This window comes from Pogoniulus pusillus, chromosome 5 (genome assembly GCF_015220805.1).
Source record: "Pogoniulus pusillus isolate bPogPus1 chromosome 5, bPogPus1.pri, whole genome shotgun sequence".
Classification (NCBI taxonomy): domain Eukaryota; kingdom Metazoa; phylum Chordata; class Aves; order Piciformes; family Lybiidae; genus Pogoniulus; species Pogoniulus pusillus.
This window is the reverse complement of record NC_087268.1, coordinates 4,306,082-4,333,705: the sequence shown is the minus strand read 5'-3', so window position 1 is coordinate 4,333,705 and position 27,624 is coordinate 4,306,082. Positions and strand designations below refer to the sequence as shown.

General features: G+C 44.4%; 1 protein-coding gene across 2 annotated transcripts in view; it reads right to left on the bottom strand.

The window, feature by feature from the left end:
- Positions 1 to 27,624, bottom strand: part of CLCN4 (chloride voltage-gated channel 4) — a 41,512-nt gene extending 13,888 nt beyond the window's left edge. The window contains exons 1-9 of one of the 2 annotated variants that reach the window (XM_064143055.1): positions 27,477 to 27,624; positions 26,236 to 26,308; positions 18,062 to 18,213; positions 15,115 to 15,214; positions 12,660 to 12,847; positions 5,790 to 5,912; positions 2,806 to 3,012; positions 2,633 to 2,713; positions 1,563 to 2,108 (exon numbers count right to left, since the gene is read on the bottom strand). In XM_064143055.1, the coding sequence (XP_063999125.1) occupies positions 1,563 to 2,108; positions 2,633 to 2,713; positions 2,806 to 3,012; positions 5,790 to 5,912; positions 12,660 to 12,847; positions 15,115 to 15,214; positions 18,062 to 18,205 (1,389 nt within the window). In that variant the 5' untranslated portion in view covers positions 18,206 to 18,213; positions 26,236 to 26,308; positions 27,477 to 27,624. The remainder of the gene's footprint in view (positions 1 to 1,562; positions 2,109 to 2,632; positions 2,714 to 2,805; positions 3,013 to 5,789; positions 5,913 to 12,659; positions 12,848 to 15,114; positions 15,215 to 18,061; positions 18,214 to 26,235; positions 26,309 to 27,476) is intronic. The other variant, XM_064143054.1, reaches the window with a different exon arrangement.

Sequence of the window (27,624 nt, the reverse complement as noted above, 5' to 3'; positions counted from 1 at the left end):
AAAATACACTATTCAAATGAGAAGGAAGGGGGAGAAAAATTACTTTGCCTTGGGTAAGTTGGACAAAAAAAATCCTGGTGGAGAAGACAACTGAGTTACATGGCAAGGGCTTGCATAGAGTTGTTGTTGGTTTTAGAGAGGAATGGCTGTTAAATGATTTTAATTCTGAAAACACAACTGGGGCTTCCTAGAGAACTAAAGTAACAACCTCAATTTGGCCCAGAGGCATCAGGAAGTGCTGTCTCCCCCACCATACAGTGTTAGTTTTGCACATACAGCTGGATTGGGTTGTCTAGACTTGACAAATAAAGCTATTTCATCAGTTTCTTTTACAGAACAGTTGAAACTGTCAATAGATTCTACCAAAATTGAAATATATATAAGAAGTAAAGAACCACATATAAAATAAAGAATCAAAATCAGAAGTTTTTTGGGCAAATGAACAAGTATGGTCAATGGACATAAATCTGTTTACATAGTGAAGTGCATTTCATTTCAACTCCTCCTGAAATATTAGACCTGCAACATCCAAGTGCTCTTAAACTCTCCCTGCTCAGGAAATGAGCAGGACTCAAGTCGTTGGTCCTGAGTGACCTTCTACCACTCAGAAGTTTTTGTTATCAGGTGGACAAAACACAAAAGAAAAACAAAACTCCAAAAACTTCTTATTACATTTCAGGTTAAAGTCCTAAAAGATGGATCTTCCTTCAAGTGCAGCGTTTAAGAGAAAGAGGAGATACTTTGAATGTGCTATAAAACACCATCTATAACTTGGAAAAACCTCCCATCGTTTGCAGAAGTTAAATCCAGAACTAAATGCTCAGATAATGAGAGCTGTAGACAGACAGATATGTGCTTTCCATTGGCTCTAGCAATCAGATCTATAAAATTCACCACAAACAGCTTTGGATATATTGAAAGCTTGGATAAATTCTTCTTGGGCTTTTCATCATCCATTTACAAGGAGTTGGAGGAGCAGAAGGAGAAAGTTTCAAAACCAAAATAAGCAAATCATGTATCAGTCATTTCTCCCACCATTCCCTACTTTTTTCCCAAGCTACAGTGCTTAAAAAGATTTTAAAAAGTAATGTTTCAGCTACTTTTATTTTTTGGTGAGGTTTTAAATGTGTAAATCAGTGAATTTAAAGCTGTTACTTCCCTGAGTACAGCTACTTTGAGGCACATTAAGACATTAATTCAAGAAGACAAAAAGTAGCAAATAGTCCCTATCCCTGTGAGAGCTGAAGACAGCTGTGGGGAATCATCTTCAGTTTGCTTATAGGCAACAGTGGACTTAAATTGCCACCCAGACTTCATTTTCCCTTAATAAAATTGCAGATGACTGGAGAGTGGAGAAGCAGGGCTCATCCCTCTGCTGCAGCAGGGGCCCACAGAGCAAGGTGCTGTCAGGGAAGTGAACCAGGAGGCATCTCAACAACACCTGTGTGGCTGGGTGTGGGTGAGAGACACATAAGCCCTTCCAGCTAGGAAGGCCACAGCTACTGGCAGCAACTCATCTGTGCCTTGTGCTTGTATCACCTTCTAACCTGTCCCTGATTTACCTTCATGCCGAACGTGAATATGGTGATGACAATTTTAAACACCAAAGCCAAGGCGAGCTGCCACATGGCTGTGTAGACTCCAGGGCCAGCAGGTCTGTCAGGAATGTCATCCACTGGTCGGGTCATGTTTGGGTCGTTGATGTAGTCACAGAGCTGTGATGACTCCAGGGCACCACAATCGTTGAAGAGCTCTGAGATCAGCTCACTTGTGCTCCGTCGGGTGTAGGGGTTGGGGTAGGCGATGATGGCAGTGATAGCTGTTATCACTATGACCTCCAGGACTGGGTATTTCCCAAGTCTGGTAGTTTTTCTCCTCCTGCACCAGGCAATATTGCACCGGATAAAGAGAGTCCCCCACAGGCCACCAAAGACGCCAAGCAGGATGAAGGGGAAGAGCTCAGCCATGTACCAAGGCGTGTGGTACTCCACATAGAACAGGACCAGACGGCTGTTTCCAAAAGGATTGATGGACCTCAGTGTGAAGGCAGCTACGAGAGCAGCAAAAAATGATCTCCAGAGGGTTTTCAGAGGAAAGTAGTAGCTGACCTAAAACAAAACAGAGGCTGTAAACACTTTGCTGAGTGTGACAGAGGACGTTCACCTCAATTGCCATTGCTAGGCACTTTATTTAACTTTAGAGGGGGCCTTCGTCCTCACCACAGCCCAAAGAGATTCACAAAGGTATCAGAAAAGGCATTTTCAGATTTCAGACAGGGAGCAACAACCACCTAAAAGTCAACAAATCTAAACACAAAGTTGTTGGCTAGAGATTATGACAAATGTTTGACAGCTTGGCCCATGCAGCAGCAAGCTGAAAGTTGGAGAAACCTTGGCACAAAGCTACATTTCCAGAACGAATGATTTGGCTTGTTCCCAGAAACCCAGTGCTCTTCTCCTCCTCCTCCTCAAACTAAACTGTAACACCTGGCTACTTCTTATTACTAGAAATCAAATAGTTGGGCTTCAGAAGAAAATAAGAACATGAATATTTGAAAAATAAGGAAGAACCTTGGGAAAAAGGTATCAAATGAAAATATACTTATTGAAGTGAGTCAGCGGCCAGGTCTCACCTCTTCCAGGCTAAAAAGCACTCCTCCAATCGGAGCCCCAAAGGCAACAGAAACTCCTGCGGCAGCTGCAGCCGAAAGCACCTACAAAGCAAACATTTACACACAAGGTGTGAGTGTATTGGAGCACCGAGTATCCAGACAGGGAAGTCAGAGATGATGTGAGCCAATCTCACCTCTCTTCTCTTGCCTTCATTCTTGCTGTACTTTGAGAAGAGGCTGCTGAAGAAGTTTCCACAGCAACAGGCCACGTGGACTAACGGCCCCTCTTTCCCAAGGCTGAGGCCTGAAGATACCACCAGAACCAAGGTGACTGTTTTGATTAAAAGTGTCCACTTTCCCAGGTAGCCCCTAATAATGAACCCACTCAAGATGGTTTTTATCTGGAAAGCAGGAAGAACACATTTCAGAGCTGAAGAAACCTTGTCTACTCTGAACTTGAAAATGGAGTTAAAACACCACGGGAGTTACAAACTTGCAGATCACTTGGAAGGAGACAGTAATGGAGAGAGAGAAACCATAGGTAAGGCAACTTGCCCAGTGATATCTGAGCAGGGGTTAAGCAGACCACACTTTTGATGTTGTTATGGGTGGTCTCCTGTGTTGGTAGGGAGCCTCGCAGAGATCAATGGAAATATGAGACTCTTGCATATCTCTTTGTCTTACAGGATTACAGTCAAAGTAGACTTGGCTTTACTAAACCAGCAAATAAACAACCACAGACCTTTGCCAGTTAAAGCAAGAAAACAGTTCTGAATATTAAGAAAAGCTATTCTATAAAAGCATGCAAGGGTTACTAGAAGAGAAAGTCCAAAAGGTTTTATTGCTACACATGTTCTCTTAATTTTGGATGTGAGGGGCTAGAGTAGAGCACAACACACACACACACGATACACAGGCTGCAGGATGGAATTTGGTTTGGACTCCAGCCCTGGGAATGGATTGGAGCTGAGTATCACCTCGCATGAGAGATTTACCACTTGGCAATTAGATTTACAGTTAACTATGAAAACTTTTTGTGTTTTTAAACACAGATAAATCAAATTTGTAGAAAACACACACATGTGACTACTTTGAAATATGGAAATTATTTAAATATTTCAAAGTATTTGTGCCTGGGTTGTTTTTATTTTTTTCCTAATTGCCTATGAAACATTTGGGTGCTTGTAGAGATGAAGAAAATAGGTATGCCAAGATTTGTAAAATCTGGGCTGTTCATTCTGTCAGATTCCTAAGTAATACTCCCAGGAGTTCTATAGCACTTTGAATAAAAGACTGTCTTGGTTTCAAAGACTTGGAGCATCTTTGCTGCTTGAATTACACAGCTCCTCACTCTAATAGCTGAAATGCAGGCTGAGGCTCAACATGTAAAACACTGAAAACCAAGCAGAGATATTGGCCACCATAATGCTGACATTGCCTACAAGGACACTGGATGAGGCACTTAGTGCCATGGTCTAGTTGATTGGTTAGGGCTGGGTGCTAGGTTGGACTGGATGATCTTGGAGGTCTCTTCCAACCTGGTTGATTCTATGATTCTATGATTCTAACTTGCAGAACATGGACTGATCCAAACTGATGGATACTTCACATCCTCAGTAACTTAGGAAACCTTAGCTTTGTTGTCCTCTCTTTTTTTTTTTCAACTTACTTTAGTTGGATATAGTAATATTAAATGCAGTGATTTCACAGAACTGACTGTGGAACAGCTATTGGAATATACGCAGCGGAACATAAGCCATGGACAGGTGAGAGCACATGAGTTCAGAAGTACTGATAGAGAGTTGGAGTGACCTTAGAGAATGGTGTAACAAATAGAAACAAATGTAAGGCTGGAGTCTGTGGTTTTCACCTGTCTCTGCTGACAGAATTGCCTGGACACAATGCACATGGGGTTGAGAGAATATGAAGAATGTCTATGCTAATTAGTGTGTAATCCTAACTAGTCCCAATGCAAATATATGTAACCAATTAGAGTCTAACATGATTTGTATAGAATCATAGAATCAACCAGGTTGGAAGAGACCTCCAAGATCATCCAGTCCAACCTAGCACCCAGCCCTAGCCAGTCAACTAGACCATGGCACCGAGTGCCTCATCCAGGCTTTGCTTGAAGACCTCAAGGGACGGTGCCTCCACCACCTCCCTGGGCAGCCCATTCCAATGGGAAATTGTAACCCCGTTATGTAGCCTTCTGATAGAAAGTATATAAGCCCATGCTTGGGGTGCAATAAATGGACTGGAACTTGCTTGTATCAAGGGGAGACCTTATTGTTGTCTACAACTACCTGAGGGGAGGTTGTAGCCAGGAGGAGGTTGCTCTCTTCTCTCGGGTGGCCAGCACCAGAACGAGAGGACACAGCCTCAGGCTGCACCAGGGGAAATTTAGGCTTGAGGTGAGGAGAAAGTTCTTCACTGAGAGAGTCATTGGACACTGGAATGGGCTGCCCGGGGAGGTGGTGGAGTCGCCATCCCTGGAGCTGTTCAAGGCAAGGTTGGACGTGGCACTTGGTGCCATGGTCCAGCCTTGAGCTCTGTGGTAAAGGGTTGGACTTGGTGATCTATGAGGTCTCTTCCAACCTTGGTGATACTGTGAAGCCTTTCACCCTGTCTCTTATTACCCTGTTGCCAATGGTAACTGACCTGTGTCAAATGGTGATCCCGACAATGGGAAATCACCAGATAGGTGATAGGCTACAGAGCCCCTCTGGAGCACAGCTGCTGAAAGAAGCAGGATTGGGCCCGAATCGAATGAAATTGACACCTGAACCATTTATTTAAAGCCTGTCCTAGAAAATGACCAGTTTTGTAACTGGCCCAAACAATGTAATCCAAGGGAAGTTCTGTACAATCCTCTAACGTGCATGTAGGAGTCCAGAAAGTGATGGCTGGGAGACACTGATTTTTTACTTCAGCTCTGTCAATGAAGAAGCATGTACATTAAGCTGTCACAGTGGCCTTTGGACATTTTCTACTACAAAAAACATTTAGATGGGCTCTATAATGGCATGTTAGACAAAGGAATTAATGTAGATGAAATGGAAAGACAATCATCTTGTTCTTGTGCTTTCTCATAGTACAGTTCTCAAACGGGAAAAGGTGGCAAATTACTATTTGATTTGTTTGGAATTTGGATATTCACCCACAATAAGAAACTTACCTCTGGGATTCCAGAGCCACAGGCATAGGGAGCAAACACTCTGACCAGGGAGACTGCCAGGAAAGCAAAACATAGAGCCCACATAATGTATAGAAAATAGTTTAGAATGTAAGCACTTGCACCCTAGAAAAATAACAGTAACAAACATTGTTAGACAAATGCAGGTTGGCAAATCTTACACTTCTACCAGGGATCATGATGGCATGGAGCATGATCTTTTCATTTACTTGCTAGCTGCTGGTTTTCCTCAGGAAGGACCCCTAACTTTATATACACCAGCAATTTTGTTACCCATGGAGATAAGCAGCATACCAATATATACCTAACCTACTCTATACAGTCTGTTTGCAAGGGACTCAAACACTTTAAAGAGAGCATCTTTCAAGGACTGAAAAACTAAGCCAATAACAAGAAGTTTCAAAAACATCAAACAATTCTGCCATAAGGGCAAAAGTAATATGTGATTAAAAAACCCCACCTAATGAAGGAATCTGCTCTGTTCACTCCACAGCAGGTAACTGGGGATGAGACCCCAATATATATTTTTGTGAATGCTGGTATTCAAAGGTCTCAAAGCAGATGCTCATAGAATCATAGAATGGTTTAGGTTGGAAGGGACCTCAAAGATCATCCAGTTCCAAATCCCACCACAGGCAGGGACACCTCCCACTAGAACAGGCTGCTCAAGGCCTCATCCAATCTGTCCTTGAACACCTCCAGGAAAGGAGCATGCACAACCTCCCTGGGCAACCTGTTCCAGTGTCTCACTACACTCACTGTAAAGAGCCCTTTCCTAATATCTAGTTTGAATCTCCCCTCCTCCAGTTTAAACCCATTATCCCTCGTCCTCTCATTACAAGACCTTGCAAATAGTCCCTCCCCAGTCTTCCTGTGGGCCCCTTTCAGATACTGGCAGGCTACTACATCTTTTCAAATGACATCTTGTCAGTTTGGGTCACAAATGGGAAGGATAAAACCATAAATAAATCCATCCCTTCTACATGATGCTAACAACGATAGGGCTGAAAATCACTTGAAAGCACAACAGCTTGGCAGATCCCACCCAGACACACCTCAGTTCATTTTCTCCCCTGATGTTTTAAAAGCATATGACAGTCAATCAGACATATCTTCAAACTGAATGGCTTTACTGATAGAACAGAAATGCTGTTGGTATTAGCAACAAATGACTGCACAGCACCATAGTGAAAGCATAGTGAGGAGCAGCCTTCAAGCTTTCCAACCTGTCTCCAATGGTCAACTCAAAACCTTCATAAGCATAATATTTTTTAGCTTAATTTAAAAAAACCTCACCTACAGAGACAAAAAATAATATAGTCAGAGGCATCAAAATGAGTTTAAGACTTTGAAAAATACCCTCTACCACCACGACACTACAGAACTAAAAACCTCACTGCACGAATCGGTATGACTCCTTCACCTCTAAGTGAATTCTTCCTACCAGATGCAATCCCAGCTGCTCAGGAACATCAGAGCCACTACCTTTGCTCTGCAAGACAGCAGCCTGGATATCAACATTATGATAAATCAAAGAGGAAAACAGGCATTAACCAGTTGTATTGTGTCTTCAGTCAACAGAGCTTGCCAAGACCAGTTTCCAGTCATAAAAAGAAAGAGCTGAGAAGTCTCCCTGTTTGCAAGCCTGCAAGGAATCAACCTTTAACACCACAGATGCTTGCTAGCCTCAGTTTCCAAGTCTCTGCCCAATTGAAAAGACAGTAAGGAAAACAGTGTCCTTAGCTTTATGGATATACCTGAGAGACAGGCAATTTGTTGTGATCCTTTTGTTCTTGCTGAAGTTAGCAACTGGCTTTGGCCATCACATCAGCAGAGCAGCACAATGGCATCCCCTAATACCCTGAGACTAAGCAGTGGTGAATCTCACACTTACAGTGATTGACATCTGTCTGTAATAACCACGGATCTTTGTTGCTACAGCTGAAGACAGTCTCATGAATGTCTTCTCCTAGTGCTTTCAATTACAAACAGCTATGACAATATTTACTCTCCCTCTAGAGAAAACTCTGAATATGTTGCCCCAGGGTGAAATTCTCTTGTCAGTGTGAACCTGGAATAACTCCAAAGAAGACCAACACCAATACAAAAATTTGGCCCTACAGTGGTGAGCCAAAGCTGTAGTTTTGCTTCTAAATTCACTGGAGTCAAATTAAGTTTGTTTCTTTTTCCTTCTTCTTCTTTTACATCTCAGAAGTCATATGAAACCTGTGTCAGCTTGTTACTGCAATTGCACATACACCTACAGCACTGTGGCAGGATGCCACAAGAGTCTATATGGCCAGTTCAGTCTTATCCCCCAGGACAACTTCCATTGTTACATTTTCCAGATATCTGGCATTCTGATGGTCCAACTTCAGCAGCTTATAACAATAAGAAAACCTGTGGGAAGTGAAGCCGTAGTAATTCAGCATAGCGAATGGCTTCACTTCTCATTCATTACACACAATTACTAAAGCCCTGAATCACTACAAGTTTTAAGCCTATGCAGTGGAATCAGAGACTGAAAAGCTCATCAACAGAGATGTTCCTGCTAAGGCCTTTGCCACAAGTGGAAGTGAAGGGCTCACCTTGGCAGAAGTAGTAAAGCAGCAAGTAGGGGAACTGAGCAAACTCTTGTATTTTAGTTTGCAAGACCAAGCAATACTTCGGATCTGGTGTTAGAACAGTTCACAAAAAAATGGAAAACATTGAGGACAACCCTCACAAACTCAGAATCTTGAAATAAACCACATCTCTCGGGATGCCACCCAGTGCTTGTTCTCTTCAGAGGCCAAAAGCTCTGCTCTGACTCGACTTGCGACCTCACGGTTTGCAGACTGCCTCCTGTGGAGGTTACAGCAATGTGTCTCCTCAAGACTAACAGATTCAAACCTGCAAAACTGAGAAGGGCATTCTAGGTACAGAGGAGCTTCCTCGCCTGAAGGTCTCAGTTTCATTGCTGGAGATCCAGAAACCCTGGTTTGGGAACCTAGTCAATTGCTGGACCCAGTGTCATGAGCCACAGTAGACACCAGGTCCTTCCCTCTGCCCTGGGTAGGCGTGCAATGTGCCAAAAATGGGCTTCTCAGCTCTGGTGGGCTAGAACTGGGGCTAAGATGGGTCTTCAAATCAGGAAACCCTGGCTCACCAGACACTGGCTAGACATCTAGCTGAAGTGAGTGGCATCTGATGTGCTTTAACATATCCACTCCTCCAGTAAATTCCAGGTTTCAAAACTCTCACATCAAGAAATCTCTTCACTGGCTCTTTGCAAGGAGCTCAGGGCCAGAGGGATGAAGGACATAACTGACTGACAAAACACTAATTAGAAAACATAGTCTGGTATGTACCTGATGTACTATTATGCTTTCCATGTTTTTTTTTTCCATCAAGACTCTGGGCTCATTTTATGGGAGAACTAGAATTAAAATACATGTTTCAAGAGCTGCCCTAGGAGACATCACAATTCTCAGTGAGAACAAACATACAGGGTTTATCACAGACATAAATCAGCAAAACCACAAGGAAGAACTCAGCTAAATCTTGGTCCTCAAAATGTCAAACTCAGTTGCCTATGATGAGAAGGAATCACAGCCATGCATAAAAAAAGAAGGCATGCCTGACTGGAGTACCTTTAGGGAAACTGTTCCAAATACTTTTGGCCTAAAATGAGCTTCAAAGCAGTCCTTCTGTGAACTGCTGCTTTATGGGGCTATGATGACAATGTCAGGCACAAACTAAGGCAACACAAAAAAAAAAAGGTAAAATTATCAAGAAACTCAGATTTATAGAAACATAGAATGGTCTGGGTTGGAAGGGACCTCCAAAGGTCATCTAGCCCCAGCCCCCTCTGCAGCAAGCAGGGGCATTCTAAACTGGATCAGTCAAATTTAGTGTAGTTTTATCCCTCCTAGAGGCCCTCAGAGCTACAGGAATCATCAACATTTGGCCATATGGAAAGCCTTTTGCTACTAAGTAGCTTTCCATAGTCACGTTTTTGTTTGGTTTTCTCTGTAACAGTAATAGTGACATTATTAATATTTACTGCATCCATCAGGCTGCGGCAGCCAGAAGCCCACAGATCTCAGAGGTCTATTAAGAGGTCTGTATTGAGAAAGGGCCTAAAACTAAGCCAAGATGAACCTTTTTGTCCACTGTGATGGTGGGGAGAAGCCAAATTTGAATACAAAAAAAAAAGCAGTAAAGTTTTGCAGTGCTCACCTAGCTGATTTTGAGTAGCAGGTGAAAGCAATAGACTTTCTCAATGACAGTTTATACGTCCCAGCTTTTCTCAGTAACAGCACATCAAACACATGCACAGGATTTCCAATTCACATAACAATTGTAACAGTCTCCTCTTTTTTTCCCTTCCCACCTTTTTTTTCCTCCTTAAATTACATCATTCCCAGAAGCTTTACACTGGGATAACATTTCACACACAGTATCACAGTATCACCAAGGTTGGAAGAGACCTCACAGATCATCAAGTCCAACCCTTTACCACAGAGCTCAAGGCCAGACCATGGCACCAAGTGCCACGTCCAATCCTGCCTTGAACAGCTCCAGGGATGGCGACTCCACCACCTCCCCGGGCAGCCCATTCCAGTGTCCAATGACTCTCTCAGGGAAGAACTTTCTCCTCACCTCCAGCCTAAATTTCCCCTGGCACAGCCTGAGGCTGTGTCCTCTTGTTCTGGTGCTGGTGACCTGAGAGAAGAGAGCAACCTCCTCCTGGCCACAACCTCCCCTCAGGTAGTTGTAGACAGCAATAAGGTCACCCCTGAGCCTCCTCTTCTCCAGGCTAACCAATCCCAGCTCCCTCAGCCTCTCCTCGTAGGGCTGTGCTCAAGGCCTCTCCCCAGCCTCACTGCCTTTCTCTGGACACACTCAAGCATCTCAATGTCCCTCTTAAATTGAGGGGCCCAGAACTGGACAGAGTACTCAAGGTGTGGGCTAACCAGTGCAGAGTACAGGGGCAGAATGACTTCCCTGCTCCTGCTGGCCACACCATTCTTGATGCAGGCCAGGATGTCATTGGCCCTCTTGGCCACCTGGGCACACTGCTGGCTCATGTTCAGGCGGGTATCAATCAGTACCCCCAGATCCCTTTCTGTTTGACTGCTCTGCAGCCACTCCGACCCCAGCCTGTAGCTCTGCATGGGGTTGTTGTAGCCAAAGTGCAGCACCAAGCACTTGGACTTACTGAACACCATCACTGCTCTTCACTGTTACAGAGATACAGTCACCCAAATCATCTGTTGACAAAGCTCAGTGTGAACCTAGCAAACCTCTGGCAAAGGGAAGCTTGGCATTCTGGACTGGCAACTGTGCAGAGAGATTTTTTTTGCCTGCAATGAAATGGTGGAACTATTCAGGAAGAGTGAGCACCCTACCAGTTCCAGCATGGTACATTGGAACTGTGGAAATATGGGCTATAGATATTCAGAGACACTTCAACCCGGTGCTGCTTTTACTATGAACCTGAAGAGGCCCTGAGGGAAACATGGATGACAAAACAATGTGGGAATGAAGGTACCCTCAAACACTTTCTGCAAGACCAGGCTCCCTCCACAGTGGAAGAAGACCTGAACAATCTCTCCAACCACCCATATTTTAATTGCCTGCCTTCAGATGACTCATCCCATAGAAGTATCTTTTTTTTTCCTGTGATTATTGACCAAACTGCATTACCAGATTGGGTTTTTTTTAATCTTATTACATATTTAAGCCAGCTCTCTTCAAAGCCACATTCATTCCACCTCTATGTCAGATTCAAATCTTTTGTCATATTCAAGTCACCTGCAAAAATGGTGGAAAGAATTCAAGACAATAATTCTGCCCAAGGACTTGAGTTGTGAAGGGATCAATATTATCCAATATACTGAACAGCTTAGATTGAAAACAAGGTGTGTCTTTTTTTTTACAGAAGCATCATCTGTTAAAAGGAACATAAAAAGGCTTCTTTTCATTGTCTCCAAAGTGAAGCTTGCACCTGCTTTTCTTTGAAACAGTGCTCTTTAAAATTACTACCATTTTCTTGGGGGAGAGGAAGTATCTAGAATAAAACAATGAAGTATACATTTTATGTACTGTACTTGAGAGAGTGATCTGCCATTGGAATGGGCTGCCCTGGGAGGTGGGGGAGTCGTCATCCCTGGAGGTGTTCCAAAAAAGCCTGGATGAGGCACTTAGTGCCATGGTCTAGTTGACTGGACAGGGGTGGGTGATAGGTTGGACTGGATGACCTTGGAGGTCTCTTCCAACCTGGACTAGTCCCCTCCTATCTTCTTTCCCTGAAAATTTTTCCACTTCAGCCCATTACTACCCCAGCTTCTGGTGCTAGCTAAATATTTATCTGTCTGATTGGCAAACTGATTGCAAAGGTGTAACAAGCATTCTTATGCAGCTCCCATGACTACTCATGGCATTTTAATACACAAAAAAACCCAACACTTGCAATCCTGAAAATTTCCTCTTAGATCTGTCAGGTGTCATCTTTTCTGTCCCAGAAACTGTTTTTAAAGTTTTTTAAATGGACAGCAGCTTGGGTCCCCCTGCATTGATGAGTGCTTTGAAATACTTTTTGGTTAATACAGATAAAAAGAGAAAGAGAGAACTCAGTTTTCCCATTTCCAGCAGACTCAACATTAAAACAATGAGACCTCTCCCAGGTTAAACAGATATTGCTTATGGAAGGTCCTTTTCAGTTTGCTTTAGTTTTGGGGTTTTTTTTCAGCATGTCAGTTCATTTTTTTTTCCTTTCAGAGAAACTCTCTAGAGAGAACATCAGCAAGTATGAAAAAGGTCATTCCCTGGCCTGCTGTGATCCCAGCTTCATCAGGTGTTCCCTACCTCAGACTGGCTTACAAGAAGTTCAGACCATTTCTGCCACTGGGGACATTTGTCCCTGTCATCGAATGTAGTTTCATTAGATGTCCAGCAGCACTGCTCGTGGCTGTACCAGAAGGCAGACAGGCAGACACCCTCTTTCAGGTCTGTCATCCAATCCACAGCTAAATCTATCACTCCAGCTAATGTGCCTGGGAAAAGAAACGCAGAAAAAAAGAAACCATGGAATTAAAAGACATCAAGTTGCAAGGAAAACACACATTTAATTAAAATATCAACCAAAAAAAAACCCCAAAGTGATTTGGAGAAGCAGCTGCAGTGTAAGCATGAAAGCACCAAAGAATGCAATGCAATAAGGAGTCTGTAAAGAACCAGCCACGCTAGCTTGCTGCTGGCCCTTCTCTCGTAAGCTTACATGTTCAGTACTGACTGATTGCCAAACAGAGATGCCATCAACGATGTAGGGCTTGATCCTGCAACCTGCCCCAGCACCACTTCACTGAGACAAGGAAGGCTTCATGCAGGGTCTCTATACACATTCTAAGCTACCAGTCTCAAATCACACTGCTAGGGTAGGGGAAGAGAAGGAGGCGTACATTTTCCTATAGCCTTACTAGCCACAAGCTTTTTGAAGGACAATTTCAGTAGGGATGCCAAATTCCGGCTTGTGACTTTAACTGAATCAGGCTCTCCATGTGTGCATTCATTACCGATCCAAACATGCGGAATAAAATCATCTTTCAAACTCCCTGTACCAAACCAACCCTGACTTCAGTTTTTCCCCAGCAGTTGCACGGAGCTACAGTGACACCCGGTGGCCGCCAGACACGGACACAAGCAAACTTGCTGTGTCCAGACACGAAACAAAACCCACAAAACCCCCTTGCTTTCCTAGAGCATTTACTCAGCAGCAGTAACAACCTGCCCCAGCAGCCCCTGAGCAGATGTGTCCTCACAAAGGCAACACCAGCTGGAACGGGGACGCTGGGAGCAGGCAGAACACAGAAAGGCAGCCCTGCATTTGGCCCCTGTGTCCAAGGTGTCTGGAAAGCAAACCACCAACTGCCAGAAGAGTCACATAAACTTTTCCAAACCCCTCTCTCAGATACAAATGGAAACTAGAAGTCAGCATCACTTTTATAAGTAATCGTTGAAACCATTTCAGGAAAACAGTAATGGATTTAAGCAGAATATAGTTCCTGATTTCAGTCCTAATTGCCTAATTTCAGCAGGACTAAAGCACTGGGGGTGGGGGAAATGCTGTGGAAAATGCAAAATGGTTTGATTCTATGTTTCCAAAATGTTTAGCTTTGTGGCTAAGAATGCAATTACATGAAGCAGGGGTGGGGGGCTGCTCTCTTTTCTCCTAACAGCTGGGACAGGGCAACAGGTGGGCTCAAGAGCTGGTTTATTTGACCTGGGAGTAATTTTCCACTTTTCATTTTTGTTGAAATTAGGGGGGAAAAATAATTCAGGCATATGCAGCCTGTTTCTCATTCTACAGAATGGAAATAAACCACTAATGTTCACAGAGCCTTACACACTGAGTACATGTAACCTGACTAATCGGTCTTCGGAGCAATGCTTTGTTGAGTGATGTAGAAGTCAACTGTGGTTTTTAGGGTTTGCATAGATGTTGAAGTAGTCTTCAGCAAAATATGTTTTCCAGTGGCAATGTGTAGATTTCACTAAGTACCAACAGAACAAGGGGACACAGTCTCAAGTTGTGCCGGGGGAAGTCTAGGCTGGATGTTAGGAGGAAGTTGTTGCCAGAGAGAGTGATTGGCATTGGAATGGGCTGCCCAGGGAGGTGGTGGAGTCACCATCCCTGGGGATGTTGAAGAAAAGCCTGGCTGAGACACTTAGTGCCACAGTCTAGTTGACTGGCTAGGGCTGGGGGATAGGTTGGACTGGATGATCTTGGAGGTCTCTTCCAACCTGGTTGATTCTATGATTCTATGTCTGCCTGGCCTGGGAGCAGACCCAAAACTGAGTTTGAATCTGTATTTTCCCTTATGCATGTACAGAGAAGATAACCCAGTGGATACAGCAATTTACAAAGCTCCTCCTTGAGCATCCACAGCAAATATTTTCCCCACATCATAATAATCTACTTGCAAAATTAAAGACACACAGAAAAAGAAATCCTACCGGTACAATTTACTTCTGTGAATAAAGGATTCAGAAAGCCAAAGTAGCCCATCCACTGTAAGTACTCAGATGAGTATTTCTACAAGCAATAGAAAAGTCCCTCTGCTGCAGAGTAACATTTTTTCTAGGTCAGCCCTCAGCAGGGGACTTTGCAAGTGGGTATTTTTGTTAGTGTTTATAACTGCATGGAAGCATAGCTTGAAACATCAGCAGAGAAACAATGCAGCAAAAAGAGAAGCAGATGGCACCGAAGGAAACTTGGTTGGAGATGGTTTCAGGCAGGACTGTAACACTGACATACACATACCTGCCAGTAGTCCTATCAGAAGCATTACAACCCATCCTGACCAGGCATCCAGTAAACTCTTGATGAACTCCCATATGGATTCCTTGCTTTTGCTGGTAATCTGGAATGAAACATATTTAGAGACATGTCACTGATTTAGGCTGTGGTGAATAGTCCTAAAGGACATAAAATGGGCTTAAGCATGTCCTGTCTTATTTACCTGCCTGTCTGCATGGCAGCCAGAGGCGGGAAAACAGGACAAAGAGACCCAGGCAACCCAGTCTGGTTTAGTCTGCTTGCCTGAGAGGGGTTTCATGGGGACCATGCCCCTGTGGCGTGGTAGGCATATGCATCCCCCCGTTTTTGGAGGACAACAGCCTGTGGGTTCTGCCATTTTGGGGTCTACTTGGGTGATTGCCAGAGGGGATTGGGCGATTGTGTGGCCAATGAGACCCTTAGCCTCGGCCATTACCCTATAAATGGGGGTGAACAGGTCAATAAGGGGCTTGCTTGCCTGCGCGTTCATCCCTCGCTCACCTGCCCGTTGGCTCAACCACCTCAGAATTCACCACAGGACTTCTGTTGGATATTTTCCTGCCTATGTTTTTGGGCCATGGACATTAGGACTAGTGAGTATTCTCCATTCTTTGTTCGAGTTGCTAAAGGATTTTAATCAGCCCCACAAGCGGCGAATGAAGCTGCCAGACTCTCTAGTAAAGACATGTTCTGGAACCTTTCACAATTCCATTGTATAGAGACATGCTGTAAAATAGCTGTGATGGTTTGGGTGCTCCCCACCCCCCCCACACTTTAGAGATTACCCAGAGTAGACTCAGCCAGCTCTGGGAATATAAATGAAGCTATTTATTTACAGCTAGCACAATACACAAGCAGATAGTTACAGTATATACAGTGATAGACAGAAATAGACAAGGTAAAAGGTAATACAGAAACACAACTCCCCTCCCAGAAACCTGAGTCCCCAGGAGGGGCTCTCAACCACCCCTGCACCTTCCCCCTGCCCCTCTCAACCTTACCCCAGTCCCAAGGAAGAACAGAGGTTCAGCCAAGAGGTTAAGAAGCAAAGGTGAGTGGAAGGTGAGGTTAGGGAGTAAGATGTTGCTCAGTTAGCAGCCCGAGTGAGAGTGACAAAAATGGCAAGAGTGTTATCTAATGTTTTCGTTTCTTCTTCAGCAAGACTCTGAGGGGAGTAGACATCACCCTTGTTTTCCTCTCACAGCCTATGATCTAGTTCTTCTCACCAAAACATTCTACCCTGCTTCAAACTAGCACAATAGTTCTGCCAACTGCATCCAAGAACTTGCGTGGAGAGTTGGAATTAAGTTTGGGGGAATTATTTAGTGTATATTAATAAATCATTTAATAACTTTTAAATCGGCCTCATTGCATTTTACCCCAAACTCAGATGTCAACTAGCCCCATTTGTAACATAGGCTGACACAGGGGTTTAGGTAAAAAAATGTATATACCTTCTAGGTGGTTAAGTAATTTCTCTTCTCCCTCCACAATCCAAATAACCTTTTGGAGATGCCCTGCAGATTAAGTTGCCAGAAGCTCTTTCACATTTACCCAGTGTCACGGTTTGAGGGGCTTCAGGTTATTCTATAGTATGCTTGAGCATGTCCAGAGAAGGGCGACGAGGCTGGGGAGAGGCCTTGAGCACAGCCCTACGAGGAGAGGCTGAGGGAGCTGGGATTGGTTAGCCTGGAGAAGAGGAGGCTCAGGGGTGACGTTATTGCTGTCTACAACTACCTGAGGGGTGGTTGTGGCCAGGAGGAGGTTGCTCTCTTCTCTCAGGTGGCCAGCGCCAGAACGAGAGGACACAGCCTCAGGCTGCGCCAGGGGAAATTTAGGCTGGAGGAGAAAGTTCTTCACTGAGAGAGTCATTGGACACTGGAATGGGCTGCCCGGGGAGGTGGTGGAGTCGCCGTCCCTGGAGCTGTTCAAGGCAGGATTGGACGTGGCACTTGGTGCCATGGTCTGGCCTTGAGCTCTGTGGTAAAGGGTTGGACTTGATGATCTGTGAGGTCTCTTCCAACCTTGGTGATACTGTGATACAGTCTCTAAGAAAACCAGAGAGACCAAGATCCATCCCAGGGGATGAACTGGTCTCCCCTGGGTATCATAACTGTGTCATTCAACCCCATAATCCTGCAAACACTTTAGAAGCAAGGTCAGTTCATTCTCTCTTCTCCCTTCAGCTCTCCAGAAGGATTCTTGTCTGGTAACTATGTAGGAATACCTTGTAGTAGGCCAAGGCCTTCAAGGCTGTGGGTCACAGTGAATCTGGCCTGCTTAGGCCTAGTGGCAGACAATGGGGAATGGGAGAAAATGAGCACTGGGGGTTTGATGATTTAAGTTTGCTTGTGGGGAAAGGTTTGGGGAGAATTCCCACATATCCTGTCTCTGTATTAGAATCATAGAATCAACCAGGCTGGAAGAGACCTCCAAGATCATCCAGTCCAACCTAGCACCCAGCCCTAGCCAGTCAACCAGACCATGGCACTAAGTGCCTCAGCCAGGCTTTTCTTGAACACCTCCAGGGATGGTGCCTCCACCACCTCCCTGGGCAGCCCATTCCAATGGCAAATCACTCTCTCTGGGAAGAATTTCCTCTTAACATCCAGTGTTATTAGGTGTTAGGGACTCATGTATGCCTTATCTTTTTCTGCACATCTTGTAATACAACCTTTCTGTATTTTCTTCTCCATTATTATTTTACTGCCCTTTCTCCCTAGAAAAAGACTAAAGTAAGATAATCTCAGTCTGTCGCACTCGTACACAAAACAACCTACCACACACACTCACACCATCCTACATCCATCTTTTGGGACCTCCTCCTCCAGTCATACAATAAGGTAGGAAGCACGAGTTTTGGAGAAGTGCTTGTTTTGGTCACCACCACGATGGCTGCAACCCCAGGCCTGGGATGCACCAGAGCCCTTACCTTCCTGTGGCGGTCGGTGTCGCGCGATTTCTCCCGCAGCCAGTCGATTGTGTGGAAATCTTCGTAAGTTCCAACATCTGGGAAAGGCTCATCCAGAAAATCCATCAGGTTGCCAGAACCATTCATGTCTCCTGCATTGACCATATTAGGATCTGTACATAGAGGGGGAAAAAAAAAGTCAATAAACTGATGCAGCTCTGCCAGAAATTTCAGAACCAAGTCTTCCAAAGTACCTCCACACACCACAACGCCAAGAGAGTCCTGCTGGTATCTCACAGAATCAACCAGGTTAGAAGAGAATCACAGAATCAACCAGGTTGGAAGAGAATCACAGAATCAACCAGGTTGGAAGAGAAATCACAGAATCAACCAGGTTGGAAAAGACCTCTAAGATCATCGAGTCCAACCTATCACCTAACCCTTCTGATTAACTAACCCATGGCACTAAGTGCCTCATCCAGCCTCCTCTTAAACACCTCCATTTCCTCTTGTCTTGTTGTTAATTACTTGGGAAAAGAGGCCAATGCTAACCTCATTACTACCTCTTTTTAGGTAGCTATAGAGAGTTAATAGTGAAAATAAAACATACATGAAAGCTGCATTAACTCTCTCAGCCATGCCAGTTTCTAAGCACAGAACAGAAAGTGCTAGAATATAGAATTCCCTAGAATATAGAATAAATCAGGTTGGAAGAGACCTCCAAGATCATCCAGGCCAACCTATCCCCCAGCCCTAGCCAGTCAACTAGACCATGGCACTGAGTGCCTCAGCCAGGCTTTTCTTCAACACCCCCAGGGATGGTGACTCCACCACCTCCCTGGGCAGCCCATTGCAATGCCAATCACTCTCTCTGCCAACAACTTCCTCCTAACATCCAGCCTAGACTCCCCCAGCACAACTTGAGACTGTGTCCCCTTGTTCTATTGGTACTTACTGAAATCTACACATTGCCACTGGAAAACATAGTTTGCTGAAGACCACTTCAACATCTATGCAAACCCTAAAAACCACAGTTGACTTCTACATCACTCAACAAAGCATTGCTCCGAAGACCGATTAATCCCATCCATCCTAAAAGAGGTGTCTGGGAAATAAGGTCTCCCAGAGAGTACCCAGGGTTTGTAATCTGAAATGGTAAGTCCAGCAAAGTAAAATCAAACAAACAAAAGGAAAATGTTCAACCAAAAAAAGGGGACAGATATATGCAGCAGAATTTTTATAGAACTGAGCCTGCAGAGCCTGCAGCTCCTTGACAGGTAACTTTCGCAGGTCATTGATAGGGCTAACATAGATTAAGATCAACTTAATATCATCCAAACACAAACTGTTGCCAGGTTTACTATTGCAGCAATCTGCTCTGATGATGCATTCATGGTACAAGTTATCTCATCCAGCATTAGAAATCTGTACAAGAGTCTGGACACTAAAATCTAGATTCTTTTCATTCCTGATGGAAGGTAGTAAACTCTATTCAGATACAATTTGACACATTAGAATGAGACAGATGGGTTTTCTTCCCCCAGAAATGTTAATGTATGTTTACTCATTACTAAGAAAAGTCAGAGGTAGAAATCCACACCTAATCAAATCAGTCCAACACTATCAATTCAAAAGGAAACAGTGCAATACCATTACATGCAGGAGAGTGGCTGGAGAGCAGCCAGGCAGAAAAGGACCTGAGGGTACTGGTAGATAGTAGGCTGAACATGAGCCACCAATGTGCCCAGGTGGCCAAGAGAGCCAATGGCATCCTGGCCTGCATCAGGAACAGTGTGGCCAGCAGGACAAGGGAGGTTATTCTTCCCCTGTACTCAACACTGCTCAGGCCACACCTTGAGTGCTGTGCCCAGTTCTGGGCTCCTCAATTCAAGAGAGATGTTCAGGTGCTGGAATGTGTCCAGAGAAGGGCAACAAAGCTAAGGGGCCTGGAGGAGAGGCTGAGGGAGCTGGGGTTGTTTAGCCTGGAGAAGAGGCTCAGGGATGACCTCATTGCTGTCTACAACTACCTGAAGGGAGGCTGCAACCAAGTGGGTTTTGGTCTCTTCTCCCAGGCACTCAGCAACAGAACAAGGCAACACAGTCTCAAGTTGTGCTGAAGGAGGTATAGGCTTGATATTAGGAGGAAGTTCTTCACAGAGAGAGTGATTTGCCACTGGAATGGGCTGCCCAGGGAGGTGGGGGAGTCGCTGTCCATGGAGGTGTTAAAAAAAAAAGCTGCATGAGGCACTTAGTGCCATGGCTGATTGGTAACACAGGGCTGGGTGCTAGGTTGGACTGGATGATCTTGGAGGTCTCTTTCAACCTGGTTGATTCTATGATTAGAAATAAATGCAATTCATAGCCAGTTCTAACACCTGAGCATCTAGGAAACTTGGAAAGCTTTTGCATCTTGCTGAGTAACTGCTTGACATATGTATTTTATCCCCTTGTGGTTCTATGTCTTAGATACTCTTGCTGACCCCTCAACTACTTTTCCAGATGTTGACACAATACAGTTTGTGCAAGGAAAAATGCTTCCTGCTTAGTCCCCTATTCTTTTCCTAGTAATTTCTGGCAATCCACCAACTTTTCTGAGGGCTAACATCCAACATTTTCACTGAGCAGTCTGCTGTGACACCAGGTTATGCTCCGTCAGAGGCAGCAGTCTGTTTGAAGCCTATCATTCTGTGGTCTCTTACAGACACTTTCCCATTGCTTTACCTTTATCAAATCTGAATTACACTTGCATTTTATCCCCTGCAATACAGCAAAGAGCCTTCTTTAGCTCTTAACAGTCAGCTCCCATTTCACTGACTAGCTTCATCTATCTACAACTGAACTTCATTGTCAATGCTCTGCTTCAATCAAAGAAACAAACAAAACAAAATCTAACTGAACTATGGAAATTCTCATCTCAGAGGGTTCCAGTTAGCAGATCTCCCTGGATTTAGACCCATGTCAACCACTATGGTCTTGCAGATGGATCAAGGTCCCATCAGGGATCAATTCACAAACAGAGAGAGTTCAGAGTGCTACGTTTGCAATTGTGCTTCTTAAAAGAGGCTCTCCAGGCTGCCACACAATTTAGATATCTCCCAAAATCCTTGGACCAGGTGAACCTGATGCTCAGTCTCTGATCACCAAGCCAGCCATGCTTGGTGCACAATATTCTGAAGCCAGAAAGAAAGAGACATTGCCCTACAAACATCAGACATGCAGCATGAGAGCAGCTATAGGTAAGGGTCAAAAGAGCAAGCCCAAAGATTAGCCTGTGAGGCTTGACAACTTTAGGAAGCAAGACATTTTTTTTAAAGTGAGTAACCACTGAAATCTCCTATGTAAAGAAAGAAAAGAAGAGATTAGTGCCAACAACCTAAAAAAGCCAGAGTGTGAACCCAGTGAGTGGCCTGATGGGCTGGGAGAAGCCAACAGGCTTGCAGGTCTCTTCTGTTAAATTGACTTACATTTTGTTACTCTTCAAAGAACCAAAAGGCAGTAGAATTATCATATTAAAGGTCCTGGGTTTTATGCAGGTCTCACAGTGAGCAAACTTGTGATTGGGACCAGCTGCAAGATATGTTGCAGCTTGGAGCTAGGTTTTATGGAAGACCAATAAATTACATTTACAGTGGAAATGCTGACAACCTCTTAGCTTTATAGCACTCTTACAGCATCTGCAATTATAAAAGCCAAGGCTCTATTTGTGAATTGACATTCTAGATATTCCATTGACAGACTGATCTGCTCTCAAAAGTATTTGACCCCATGGTTTAGTTGACTGGATAGGGCTGGGGGATGGGTTTGACTGGATGATCTTGGAGGTCTCTTCCAACCTGGTTGATTCTATGATTGTATGACACAGCAAGCACAGGCTGAAACATCCCATGGTTCAAAGAAAGTGAAAAAGTATGTTGATGGGAAACAACTAGCTGAACAGTCATCAAAGGAAAAGCCTTGGCCCTGGCCTATTGCTACTAGACATGCTAGTTCCATGCTACACTCTCCTCATCCTGTTTTCTGTTTTAATTGGATACATTGCACCAAGGCAGGAGTTATGCTTTTTAATGCAATTCCAACAAGTTTCAGGTTACTTTCAGCAGATTATAGTCACTGAATTACTTCAACACTTCAAATGTTTCTAGCAGATGAACATTGACCTACACACTGTCATGTGTATGCTGCTTTCCTTGAAGACAGTGCCACATGCAAAGCATACCACTGAATCTCCTGCTGCAGCATAAGGAAGACAAGAACCTGGCAAAAGTCTGGGAGAAAAAAAAACAGAAGCCAATTGCAACTTCCTCCATTCACATTTGTTTGGAGAGATTATTCCAGGGTATCTAAAGCATCATCTGTTTCATCTCTTCCAAAAGTGGTGAGCTAGCTGACATGCAAAAGCAGAACAGGGCTTTTCTCTGCTTTAGTACCAACATACATCTACTAACAAAACAGGGAAGGTCCTACTCCAGGCACAATGCTTTTAAACGGTTCTGTTTCTGTCATGACTCCATCAGAGTTAAGCACACTGCCAATTTAATGCTTGGCCATATGCTGTGCCTATATATGCACTGCATAACAGAAGGCATTATACATACTAAGGAGCAAGAGGGCTGTGAAACTTCTGGGATTCATGTTCCACAGATAATGACAGCACTATCTTACTGTTTTAATAGGCAGCCATCATCAGAAGACCCCTTTATGCTGATGCCACTTTCCATGCCCTTAACATTTGTATTGACCATACCTAGTACTGTATTCTCTCAACAGCCAGCCTCATGGCCATTAAGTGCTCAGTGTGATCTGCTGAGCAAAGGCATTTTGTCTTGAGAGCTGGGTGCTCTGCCAGCATGCATCCACCTCCCATTGCAAGGGACTTACATCTAGTCACAGAGACAGACTCAGAGCAATCTCCACTTAAGGCCTTGAATCCAGGCAATTAGGAGGTCATGGCTGCCCACAGAATGAGATGGAAAAGTCAACACTCAGGAGGAGCTGTCAGAGGGTAAGGCAAAAGGAGAAAGTTCCTAGAGATGAGTACAGTTACACCACAGATTTTCTGTACTACCTTGCCAGACAAAACAGGCAGCCTCCATAATGAGTGAATGGCACCGCAAGCCCTCAGTCTCCTGTCACACAAGCACAGGCAGGCTGCAGTGCCAGAAACAGTACTGAAAATCACAGCACCATTTCACTCTATGCCCCCCACACCTATTAAGGAGTTTCCTGCTTTGACACACACTAAAGAGAGAGCTAAATCTGGTCGCAGCTCTGATGTGCAGCTTTACCCTAACTAACCTCCATGGAAAAAAATCATGAAGCCATAGCAGAGCTCATAAAACACAGGGCACCAGATCCCAGGGGAGAGGGCCTGGGAAAGAAGGGGAAGGTAGGAGAGAACATCTGGGATAAATGGTGGAAAGTTGTCTCCAACTGCCCCGTCTCAAACAAAACACAGGCTTTGGGGTGAGCAGGGTACCTCATGGGGAAGACTACAGGGCTGGCTGGGGATGCAGGTAGTGGGAGGCATGGGGGCACATGGAGCACATCAGCACACCCCAGGAACTGACAACCATCAGTGCTTCCTGACCTTTCAGCAATGTTCTCTTCACCATTTTTTCTCCTGGGAGGCCCCTGGCTCACCATGCTCCTTTTCCTCTGAGGGGTGAACCTCACCACAGAATCCTGCTCCCCACCCCTTCACAGGACAACTCTCCTTTCACAAAATATCATGCCTCTGGTTCTCTGACAGAATTTTCTTGGAAAGTCTGTGCAAAATTAATTCAGCTGCTGAGTTATGTCAGAAAGGGGAAAAAAATATCCCAGCTCTTTTCTCACGAGCACTGAGTGGAATTTTCACACTCACATAACTCAGAATCAGCTCTGCATAATGAAAATGCTAAACTCACTTTTCTGTTTCCAGCAAGACTTAGAGGTCCCTTTAATAAATACAGTTGTTAGTGTAGGTGTCGTGGTGGGTCTTTGTCTCCTCATTCAGAAGTAAGTGGGGGAAAGGGAAAGGGGATAAGCAATTCTTAGGCTGCAAAAAAAGGCAAATGTATCCAGAGAGAACAGAGCTGCTCTGCCAGAAGGGAAATAACCTGGAAAACAGTTATTCCTAAGAAGCTTCTTCCTTAAATGGGGCGTTCAACGGTATTAAATGCACCTCTCACTGAAATCCTTTTTAAGCCTTCAGCTTGCCATCAAGCTGATAAACCTGCAGTAGGCAAGTCATTAATCTGTTCTGTCATGTCAATTTCACGATGTGAGGGGAGGCAGTGAGTCATTTTCACACAGATGGAGGGCAGTGTTTTCCTGTTCACATGGTACTGGATTTACTGCTGCATTCCATGCTGATGGGCTGGTGCAGTCAGAGGCGAGTTAGCTCACACTATCGAGAAGCTCCCCCACCTGCAAGGTGGAGAAACCTTTTCCTTGGGATGACGCTTGAGGGCAGTAAGTTAAATGTGGTTTAGGAATAGCAGCCTACTCCAACTCTGCCAGAGTTTCTCCTTTTTGGTATTAAAGATCACGTGTGATTTTTTTGGTTATGCTGGACTAGCAACAAAGAAAGTAAAGGAAACCCAATTCCCAGTGTGTCTGTATGCATGCACAAACAAATTAGACTCCTACTTTACAGCCTGATCTCATTTCACTAAATGGAAAGAATCAACACACACACACACATATACACCTTGGACACCTTGCAAGATGTAGCTCAAAGGCAAAAGCAAAGTGGAGAAGGACTGGGACCTAGGGGCACTATGCTGATGTTTCAGAGTCATGAACCATGTTGTACTAAGACCTGGTCAGACCTCAGAGAGGCTCAGGTGCCACAACAGTGACCCGCAACACATACGAGATGTCCCTGAACTGAGAATGACGCAAGAGTGGGAGTCTCCTTGTTTGCCCTGCACAAGGACTGGGCTACAGTCATGATCCTGTTCACTATCCCCTGATGCTGAACAAACACCTACTTTACAACAAAGCAGCTCCCAGACTACAGAGGTTATGGCATTTGGAGAGCCTATTTACCTCAGCGTAAATGCTCCTCTCCAACACTATCCCATTCTCCTCCTCCAGTCCTTGTTTAAAAGCCATCAGCCACTACCTTTGAAAAGGTACCACACAAGGCAAACCTCAGTGTACACAGGTGCTGAGTATCCATGAAGCTGTGTGCTGGAGACAGGCACAGCACCCCAGTACTGACAGGCAAAGAGTCCTCCAACTCAGGATGTTTCCTCTTACACTAAATAACTCTAACAAGACTTAAGTCCCTGATATCTAAGCTGTCCTGGAATACATTTAGGGCTGGTACCTTGTCTTTTGTTGCACACAAGATGCCTGGCTCAGATCAGGAGGCCAGGAGAACTACCATCTTGCATGTGTTTCCAAAAGGCACTTAAATATGATCGGGGGGCAGGGAAGTGGGACAAATCCATCATGCCTGTAAAATCCACATGTGGCAATCCTGATGCACACTTAAAGTGGGCAAAGAGCCCAGCCTTAATGTGCCTGCTGAGCGAGAGCACAGCCTGATTTACTGCCAGTGCTGGAGAAAACGGACATAGCCTTGACTTCAGAGTGAGTCAGGAGAACAAACCCACCACAGTGATCATCAAGATGCAACCGCCTACCACCTCACACAGGGCCAAGCTTGTATTTCTATCACTTGTGAGGCTCAGCCTTGGAAAAACTCAAGCTTCTGTGGAAGAAAAATAAAATTGAAATTCATTTTCCATTTCAGTTTCAAAGAAATTATGTCAATTTTTACTTCATTTTGACAATTACTTCCCAACCCATGATTTTCTGAGCCTGACATTGCTGCATACCTGGTCACTAGAAACCAGACTTTGTCTTTCATTAGGATGCAAAGTCTACTTCAGCACATGAATCAAAGAATCATAGAATCAACCAGGTTGGAAGAGTCCTCCAAGATCATCCAGTCCAACCTAGCACCCAGCCCTATTCAGTCAACTAGACCATGGCACTAAGTGCCTCATCCAGTCTCTTCTTGAAGACCTCCAGGGACAGTGCCTCCAGAAGCTCCCCTACTGAGTGTGTGGGTGAGCATGCAGAAACCCTGGGCCTGCTACATTTCCAGGTTTTTCCAATAGTGGGAAAAATTTATTTCCACAAGGAATAGGATTTTCAAGAATAAGAACACTTCCTGCAGACTGAGTGAAAAATCACCTGACCCTATGTCTGATCAAGCTGCAGCTGAGTCATTCTCAGTTTTCTGGCAGAGGCACAGACTTATTTCTCACAGCCCTTAAAAAAGAAAAAAAAAAAAAAGGTTACATTTCATCTATCTGAGAAGTGTAAGCTCAAAAATTGAGCTTCTTGTGCACATCTGTATTAAATTCTCATTTTGCATCCTAATATTGGTATCAAAATGTTGGGTTTTTTTTAACACTGATAAAATATTTTTGAAAACCTGACCTCTATTTAAAAAGGTAATACAGAAAAAGGAGTAATACAGAAGAGTCACCATTTTTTCACCATGTATTGGTTGGTATAGAGTGCATGAACACATGGCCACGCTGGGAGAGGAAAACAGACTCTGGACTTTGCTTATGTAAATACCAATAGCAGGGGAAAAAAAAAACAACAAAATAATAAACCCACCCCCCCAAAAAAAAAAACCCAAAAACCCAAAGCCACCACATATGCAAAACAAACCAAACAAAAATAACAAAACCACCACCAACTACCAAAAAAAAAACCCCACCTATTTTTCAGCTTTTGGGTGAGTGGCACTTGGCGCAAGTGAAAATCTGCCTGTCATCTCCTATGCTCCTTCTGGGAAGTATTTTGTTTTCATGCTATATGGGATGACAAGCAAAACTCACCTTACACTACAGCAAACGATGCAGGACACCTGCCAGCCTAGATACTTTCAGCAAAAACTGATAATAAAGGAAAAGCCTCTTTTCTCAAAAGATGTTGACCAACCCCCCCCCAAGCAAGGTAATCCTCATTCCTTAATAAGCTTAGGTATGTTTCTATGTACAACAACTTCCTTTAGGCATCCGAGGGGAAAAGAAGGAAAAACTAAAAACACCAAGAAAGAAAGGGAAAAAAATAAAGCAGGGAATACAAGCAAAACACCATTGCTGCTCTCCCTCCGCATAGCTGGATGATGGTGGCTGCTGGCATCACAGAGAACTCAGCTGCAGACACCCAAAGGAGCCATGGCAAAACCCAGGGACAAAAGGCTTTCTTCAGCTTTCAAGCTCCATCTGGCAGCCTTTCTACTGTTGATGTCAGCCGGGAGAAGAGCGCAGGGCCAGCGGGCAGCCCCTGCACCTGCAAAGCCGCTGCCTGCAGGGATCCAAGCCGCTGCCCGGCAGAAACTCCGCCCGGCAGCGCTGCAGCTCCAGAGCGGCTGCACGACAGAACTGGCAAACCAGTTTTTACGAACAATTATGCTGCTTACCTGTGATGCAGCATCATATAGCTCAGTCCCAAAGCTTTTAATAGCATCCTTTCTTGGGTGGTATGGCTGCAAAAGCAGTGATGTCATGGGGAGGAAGCGGTAACAATCATGTGACTGCATCCTCCGTCTATAGGATATCTGAGCCGAT